Source organism: Protomyctophum parallelum (assembly GCF_964188405.1).
Source record: "Protomyctophum parallelum genome assembly, chromosome: 1".
Lineage (NCBI taxonomy): Eukaryota > Metazoa > Chordata > Actinopteri > Myctophiformes > Myctophidae > Protomyctophum > Protomyctophum parallelum.
Window position 1 is genome coordinate 5,293,394 of NC_139697.1, and position 9,322 is coordinate 5,302,715.

Sequence of the window (9,322 nt, forward strand, 5' to 3'; positions counted from 1 at the left end):
GCATTTTCATGACGTAATTTCCATGACATCATAAGTTATTATTTACAGATGTTTTTTCTAGTTTCTCAAGCATGCACCGTTTTGAAACCAGGGCTCATTCGTGATCGGCTGGCTCACAGGTTGAGGTATTTTGAAAGGTGCCCTGTCAGTGGATGAGACTAGAGCTGGATGTTTTCTGGTGGCAGATTGTCAGCTTGTCATCCCCACCACAATGGGCTATACAGGGTCTATAAGTATCATGAAGGCACTTCCCCTTTTGGCAATTATACTAATAATCTTTGCAAAAGGAATAACTGCTGAGGAGAAAAACGGAGTTGATGAAACAAGTCCAGAGTTAAAGTCGTACCACCGGCCAGACTCTGAAGAGGGTGACGTTCCGGTCGGCTCGAGGATCGTAGCAGGCCCCACCCGGACCCCTGCCAGGAGGGACCGCCGTCCAGCTGAGCTGAACAGAAGGATACGGGGAGGAGGGCTGGAGAAGGAGGAGTTGCCAATTCCTACTCCTCCCATTGAAGTGAAGAAGCCTAAAGAGGTTCCTGTGGTGAATGGGGGTACTCCCATTGAAGTGAAGAAGCCTAAAGAGGTTCCTGTGGTGAATGGGGGTACTCCCATTGAAGTGAAGAAGCCTAAAGAGGTTCCTGTGGTGAATGGGGGTACTCCCATTGAAGTGAAGAAGCCTAAAGAGGTTCCTGTGGTGAATGGGGGTACTCCCATTGAAGTGAAGAAGCCTAAAGAGGTTCCTGTGGTGAATGGGGGTACTCCCATTGAAGTGAAGAAGCCTAAAGAGGTTCCTGTGGTGAATGGGGGTACGGCCCATGGAGAGCACTGCGTCTTCCCCTTCCTGTTTCGGGGGAAGGAGTACTCGGACTGCACTGCCGACGGATGCGAGGGTGGCGGCTACGGACGGCGGCTGTGGTGTGCCACCGCCTACGATTATGATCACAAGAGGAAATGGGGCTTCTGCGAAACGGAGGAGCAGGCAGAGCAGAGGCGTCGAGCAGAAGAGTTGGAGGAGAAGTATCAGGTTGTGCTCCTTAGGCTCAGAGCCGCCACCGGAAAGAAGCAGAAGAAAGAGTTGTATGAGCAGCTTGTGAACGTGGCAGAGAGAGGCCACCGCGAGGCCACGGAGAAGGTGGGCTTTGCGCTGCTGTTCGGAGACCACATGAGCCAGGACTTCCACAAGGCCAAGGAGCTGTTTGAGAGACTCGCCACGGAGGGTGGTTCCCCCCAGGCCATGACGGCTCTGGGCTTTCTGTATGCCGTGGGGCTGGGCGTGAACTCCAGTCAAGCTAAGGCTTTGGTGTACTACACCTTCGGGGCGCAGGGTGGAGACCCCGTGGCTCATATGATTCTGGGTTACAGGTACTTTGGAGGGTGGGGTGTTCCCCGGAGCTGTGAAACGGCCCTGAAACACTATAGACTGGTGGCAAATGGAGTGGCCAGTGATATCTCGTTGACGGCAGGCAGCAGCGCGCCGCACAAGGTCAGGCTCCTGGAGGAGCAGGAGACGCGAGGCTTTGTCGGCGGGATGCTGGACAAAAATCTCCTCCAGTACTACCAGTTCTTGGCAGAAGGGGGCGATGTCCACGCTCAGGTGGGACTGGGTCAGCTGCACCTGCACGGAGCACGTGGACTGGAGCGGAATCACCGGAGAGCATACGATTACTTTAACCTGGCTGCAAACGCAGGGAACACGCACGCCATGGCTTTCCTTGGCAAGATGTACGCAGAAGGCGGCGAGTTTGTCCCCCAGAACAATGAGACGGCCCTGCAGTACTTCAGGAAGGCCTCCGACCTCGGCAGTCCAGTGGGGCAGAGCGGGCTGGGCATGGCGTACCTTCAGGGGAGGGGCGTCCCCGTGAACTACGAGCTCGCCCTCAAGTACTTCCTGAAGGCGGCGGAACAAGGCTGGGTGGACGGACACCTTCAGCTGGGCAGCATGTATTACCATGGCATCGGTGTGAAGCAGGACTACGCACAGGCCCTCAAGCTCTTCCTGCTGGCGTCGCAGACTGGCCACGCCCTGGCCATCTACAATCTGGCCCGGATGCATGCCACAGGCACGGGCGTCGCACACAACTGCCAACTGGCCGTGGAGCTCTTCAAGGACGTGTGCGAGCATGGTCACTGGTCGGAGCACCTGGCGACCGCCTACGGCAGCTTCAAGGAGGGCGAGACAAACGCTGCGCTAGTCCGGTACCTGATGCTGGCCGAGCAGGGCTACGAGGTGGCCCAGAGCAACGTGGCCTTCATCCTAGACCAGACGGGAGGTGGGATATTTGCAGAGAACACGACCTACCGGAGGGCCTTGCTCCACTGGACCAGAGCCGCCGCTCAGGGTTACGCTGTGGCCAGGTTAAAAGTGGGGGACCACCACTTCTATGGCCGCGGGACGAAAGTTGACTACGAGGCAGCGGTGATGCACTACAGACTGGCCGCGGATCACAACGCTCAGGCCATGTTCAACCTGGGATACATGCACGAGAAAGGCCTGGGCATCAGACGGGATGTCCACCTGGCAAAGCACTTCTACGACATGGCAGCCAAGGCTAGTCCCGATGCCCAGGTGCCCATCTTCCTGGCGCTGTTTAAGCTGCGCTTGGTGTACGCCCTGCAGAACGTGCAGGATCTCAGCGTGAAAGACTTAGATATCCTCTTTTCCCACATCAACCCCTTTGCCCAATGGGAAGTCTTCCTTGTGATGAGCCTACTGCTCGTGATCATGACCATCTGGTGGCTCATGGCCTGCCACCAGATAATGGTCATTGCTCGAGGACCGCCTCCATCACCACCCGTCACCAACGCCGGGTCACCCCAGGAGCAGCCACAAGCACAGGTCGAGCCCAGAAGCCATGCTGACACACAGCAACAAGCCCATGACCTGCAGGAGGAACAGCAGCAGCAGTGAGAGAATATAATACAACAGATGGAAGAAAGACAATGACAGGACCAGGATTGCTCAGGGTATAGAAGACGCAATTAAAAATGGGATTGTTTTTTGTTTGTTTTTAAGATACCGCAGTCAAAAGGGCCACAGCCACAATACTATAGGCAGTGCCACCCAACTATAGAACAAAGATATCTCTTTCTGCTACATTGTCAGTAGATGATGTCAGGATTGCCCTGACATCGTCCCTTAAAAATCACACTCGTGTGAAGAGAGGAGCGCCTGGTTGCCACATGACTGCTTAAAGTAAACATTAAAAGTCCTAGACTTGACTGCCACATGATGTCATTTTTGAAAGCCAGACGTTTGAGGGGAGCTAGCCACTAGCCAGTGATGTGGATCACTGGCTAACTTCAAAACAAGCTAAAGATATTTTTTCTTGTACTTTTGTACATAATCATACAGTTGTTTTATATTTAAATCATAAACCACCAAAGTGGAAAAAGAGCAACTCTCATTTAATTGAGAACACTTATGCGTTTTGGCAATCAGCCTTAAATCTGCTCTGAGGAAGGCTGATTGACGAAACGTGCAACACCTTTGGTGTTATCGGTCGTCCGGTCTAATTAATCACTGTAATTATGAAATGCATTAATTGTGATGGAATACAGCCATTTGTTCTGCATGTTTCCCCGCCGTAACCTTTGGTTGAACTGCTCAAGTTTCTTCTTTGTCTCCAGAATCTGGAGGAGAAAAGAAAGAATTCCTGAAGTTGATTTGCAGTCTTCGATTTAGGATGTTTACATACAGGATACACTTTTTTTGCCCTCATATGATTGGACCGTGACATCACAATGTGTATATTATGTCCTGCCCTCTTCTGATCGGACTATATTCCTACGGTATAGCTTCGAGATAGGCAACCACACTCGCAATTGACCCTTTGTCAAGTCCCACCCTGCATGGTTGTGACCTTCTTAGAACCCATCGGTTGCTGTTTCTTGGTTGGACAAAAATCCTTTCTCTCCATCCACTACAATTGACAAAACGTGGTTTTCAGTTGCTTCGTATTAATATTCTGTGAATTCAATTCTTATTTTAAACTTGGTGTCAGTAAAAAGGAACATCTCAGGTGCAGTATAGTGACTGGGGCATATAGTTATAGAATAAAATGGTCGATTCCCGCTGGGGATGCTGGGGGCGTGTTCTCTCCTATCTATCAGTGCCCACTGCCCATACCCGAGGTGGGGTTGGCAAAAGGGCCTTTCTGTGTGGAGTTTGCATGTTCTCCCTGTGTCTCCTAGGGTAGGTATACCCTCACATAAAGCATGCAGTAATCCTGGTCTCTAAACTGCCTCCCCCTGGTCAACCTGATGAAGGGGAAAAACTGGTGGGAATAACGTGTTCCTTCCACACGCTATGCCCAACCAGGGAAACTCCCCCCTGTCAGGTGTAACCGTGTAAAGCAGCTTGGAATCCTCATGCATTGAAGGAAGCATGAGGTCAGTCCGTTGCAGAGGGAGTGGTACAGCCCTGGATTAGATTAGATAATTGACACTGGATGAAAAAATGGGTTACAAAATCGTGGGATAAAAATGTAAAACATCAGACCCGTGTGAAGTGAGGAGTGCTAATAGTCTAACTCATGTTGATTAGGTGATGTAATGGTGTTGTAAATCAAACGGTGCAAACACAAACATTAAAGACAATATGACATTTTTCCTTCATTGTCAATGCGTTTACAAAACAAACATTGAACTAAAGACAAACACCTGTGTGCCCCTCAAAAAAAGAAAAAATAAGAATAAGAAGAATAAAATAAAAGTGAAGGGTGCTATCTTGTCGTACATCATCATACATCATCTCATTTCGGCCAATCACAATTTGTGCCCTCACCTTCGTCATCAATGTTTGTGTTATGCACACACACACACACACACACACACACACACACACACACACACACACACACGCACACACACACACACACAAACACTCATCCATTCATTGTCAATTGCATTTTAATGTTTGTGTAGGACAATGTTTCTGCGCAAACACACTAAAAGCTGGACATAGGAGGGGCTAGCACCCCTCAATAATTAAGAATCACAATATAAATGGAATCTGCACCCTATAGGTCTCTTTGGTATTCATGTCTCATGTCTGCTGTTGTGGCCCAAGAAAAATACATATATCCATGCATCTTTATAAGTTGAACTCATCACTTCTGAACGAGCTAGGTGAAGTAGTCTATTATTATTATTATTATTATTATTATTATTAGGCAAGTAGGCACTCGACAGAGGTGCTCTATGTAATTTGTAAGTTGATTAGCGGTATACTGTGGTTACTTTGCGTATGTGTATGTATCGTAGCAGCATGAGGTTATAACTGGTATAACTAGCTCTCATTGATGACGTAATAAAGATGTGGATTAAAGGACCCAATGCCAGGGTGTAATTGGTTTTCGATGGTGACGTAATGACGATATGTTTTAGTGTCGGGAGGATTAAAGGTAATGCCCCTATGTATACATGTATGTAATCTGACACCACTGCCATATCAAGCACAAGTAGTCATTACGTCATACGCTGGCACGGCGCATTCGCATCAAACGGCACTGGAAGAAAACTATTCCTTGCGGGCTCTGCTTGCGCAAGTAAAAACTAGAAAAAGTACACATACAGAGCTGTGTTATTTGCGACCGAAGGTTGCAGTTAACTATTTCCCGTCAGTGTGTTAGTCAGGCACCATATATGGTTCCCGGGTCTCGTGACATCATGTGACATCATCAGGGATGTAAGTGTGGGAGACCCTGATGTCATAGTAAATCAATGTTGGCCAGAAACTCTACATAAGACCTCAAAGCCTTAATCTTGCCTTGTTTAACATCAGGTCACTAACAAATAAGTCCTCCTCTGTAAAAGATATAATCTGTAAAGAGAAGCTAGATATAATCTTTCTAACAGAGACATGGCTGGGCTCAGATGGAGCTGTTCTCCTAGCGCCAGCCTGTCCCGCAAACTACAGTTTCATTCACTCTGTTCGCGAGGCTAAGAAAGGAGGTGGACTGGCAATAATTTTTTCAGACACGTTAAAATTCAAGGCTCTGACCCTTGGCAGCTTTACATCCTTTGAATACCAGGCCACTATACTACATGGTGCCTCCATGCCAATGATTAGCATTTATCGCCCGCCAAAATGCAGTAAAGCAATATTTCTAACAGAAATATCAGAACTTCTATCTATCTGCTCCACTAACTATGACAGAACTCTTATCTCAGGTGATCTTAATCTTCACCTGGATGATGCTACAGATGCTATGGCTATGGGTTTCCTAGAGTTATTGCACTCCTTTGATTTTATCCAACATGTTGTTGGGCCTACACATAAACATGGGCACACTCTGGACCTGGTGATTTCTAGAGGGCTGAACATCACTGTGGAAAGGACTATTGAAAGGCCCGAGCTGTCAGACCACTTTCTGCTGTGTTTTAATATGACTGTCTCTGATCTAGAGAAAAACATCACTGAATATACCATAAAAAAGCGTTTTTTTAGCTCTTCTGCTGCCGACGAGTTCTCTCGTCACCTGGGTCCCCCATTGCCCGATACCCCCCCAGTGAATGATATGGTTCAATTTTTTAATCTTAAACTAGAGTCAGCTCTTGATATAGTGGCTCCTTTGAAAACAAAAAAGAAACATAATACCAGAATAACACCCTGGATAAATGAGCTTTCACGCTCACTGAAGCAAGAATGTCGAAGAGCTGAGCGAGCTTGGAGAAAAAACAAACTCACCATCCACCTAGAGATTCTTAAAAAGTCAACAGTCGCCTATAACAAAGCCTTGCGTTTAGCAAGGCAGGCATATTTCTCTGGCATTATTAACGAGAACAAGAAAAATGCTAGAGTCCTATTCTCTACCATTGATCGACTTTTAAACCCCCCCCAGTCCTACAAGCAGTCATTCCCGGCCTCTAAAGCTAAGTGTAATGAGTTTGCATGCTTTTTTGACAACAAAATTTCAAACATTAGAGCCGATATTATGAATGGTGCTGCTGCTAGCGCAAACCGTCAAACAGCAGTAAATGGTCCCAGGGTAGATCTCTCCAGGGGGAGCCTATCATCGTTCTGCGAAATTGAGGAAGACGAACTCCGCAAAACTATATCACAGATGACATCATCCTCCTGTTCATTAGATACAATTCCCACCAACTTTCTCAAAGAAGTCTTAGACAGTGTGATTGGAGATATCCTAAAAATTGTAAACAGCTCTCTACAATCAGGCGTTTTCCCAGACTCACTGAAGACTGCTGTAGTTAAGCCCCTTCTCAAGAAACACAATCTTGATCCCTCTGTTTTGGGTAACTACCGACCCATTTCAAATCTACCCTTTCTGGGCAAGGTTTTAGAAAAATGTATCTTTCATCAATTGGATGTGTTTCTACAGAACAATAATGTACACAACAAATTCCAATCTGGCTTTAGGAAAGGCCACAGCACAGAAACAGCACTTGTAAAAGTAATGAATGATCTGAGGGTGTCTGCTGACAAGAAACATGTATCCGTTCTCTTACTTCTAGATTTAACGGCTGCATTTGACACGATTGATCACTCAATTTTAATACAGCGTCTGGAGCACTGGATAGGCCTGTCTGGTACGGCCCTGTCCTGGTTTTCCTCCTACCTATCAAACAGAAGTTACTTTGTCAATCTAGCCGAGTTTGACTCAGATAAACACGACATCAGTTCTGGTATTCCACAGGGCTCGATTCTTGGCCCTCTGCTTTTCTCCTTGTACATACTGCCACTGGGCGAACTCATTGCCAATCACGGAGTCAATTTTCATTTCTATGCTGATGATACCCAATTATATCTATCTGTGGCTCCAGATGATCCCTGTGCTTTAGACCCGCTGCTTACCTGTCTGTCTAGCATCAAATGTTGGATGAGTGAGAACTTTCTCAAGCTAAATGAGGACAAGACAGAAGTTCTCATAATCGGCTCTAGTGAGCAGAAAGAATCAATATTAAGCAGACTTGGCAACCTGACTGTAGACAGTAACAGTACAGTAAAGAACCTGGGGGTTATTATTGATTCCGAATTGAATTTTAATTCACACATTAATCATGTTACCAAGATTGCCTTTTTTCACCTTAGAAATATTGCACGAATCAGAGCCTATGTGTCCTTGGACGATGCAAAAACGCTAATCCACGCCTTTGTTTTCTCTCGGCTTGATTACTGCAATGCACTTTTTTCAGGACTGCCTAAGAAAACAACTGACAGATTACAACTTGTCCAAAATGCAGCAGCCAGAGTTTTAACTAGAACTAAGATGAGAGAACATATTACTCCAGTTTTGGCATCACTGCACTGGCTTCCGGTTGTTTTTAGGATTGATTTTAAAATTCTTTTACTTGTCTATAAAGCCCTCAATGGTCTCGCACCTTCCTACCTACATGACTGCTTGCCTGAATATGTCCCAAACCGCCCGCTAAGGTCTTCTACTGCTGGCCTGCTCGCTTTGCCTAAAAAAATGGCAACTAAAAAATACGGGGAAGCAGCTTTTTGCTTCTACGGGCCATCGGCATGGAACAAGCTCCCTCTGTACCTTCGTCAGGCAGCCTCTGTAGACATTTTTAAAGCTCAGCTCAAGACCCACTTCTACAACATTGCCTTTAAGTGATCTTATATTTTGTGTTATTCATGTCCTCACTGTATTGCACTGCTTGTTTTTTAATGTCGTTGCCTTGCTTTTCTTTTATGCTTTGCTTTTATTTTATTCTCCATTGTTCTGTAAAGCACTTTGAGCTGCATTTGATGTCATGAAAGGTGCTATACAAATAAAGTTTTATTATTATTATTATTATTATATATCCATATATGGATATATGTCAGAACCTGTTTTGAGATTCCATTATGTTGATCCTTCCTCTTTGATGTCTCCCTTTTGACTGATGTCCATTTAAACTCTAGACAGGCCTGCCCCAAAATTATTAATGCAGTCCCGGCCCTACCTGGGCCCTCATCAAACCCTGTACACTCAAGAGAATGTCCCTGCTACCACCCTTAGATCCCCATATAGTATATAGTACAGTACAGTATATGACATATACTGTATGGACCTGACCTGTTCTGACATTCCATATGTTGATCTGACCTAATCAAACCCTGTACACTCAAGACATGCTCCTTATATGGACAGTACATAATTCATTCAATGTTGACCTGACCCCCCATGCCAAAGCGCCAGCGCTCGTCCAGCAGTCTGCCGTCAACGAGGCGGATGCGTGCAAACCTTTATGGTGTCGTCCACAGTTTTGTATTGAGTTGTGCTTGAAATGTACTGTAATTCTCTGTCAATCAATCAATCAATCAAATCAATCAATCAATCAGTAGTTAACAGCATACAGCAGCTGTTCATGTTGG

General features: G+C 46.3%; 1 protein-coding gene across 1 annotated transcript; it reads left to right on the top strand.

Moving 5' to 3' along the window:
• Positions 1-238: 238 nt before the first annotated feature.
• LOC310874524 (protein sel-1 homolog 1-like) lies at positions 239-2,908 on the top strand (the record flags this gene model as incomplete). The annotated part of the gene is made up of 1 exon (XM_083787363.1): positions 239-2,908. One exon carries the CDS (start codon positions 239-241, stop codon positions 2,906-2,908), a length of 2,670 nt encoding a protein of 889 aa, XP_083643489.1.
• Between the last annotated feature and the right edge of the window lie 6,414 nt (positions 2,909-9,322).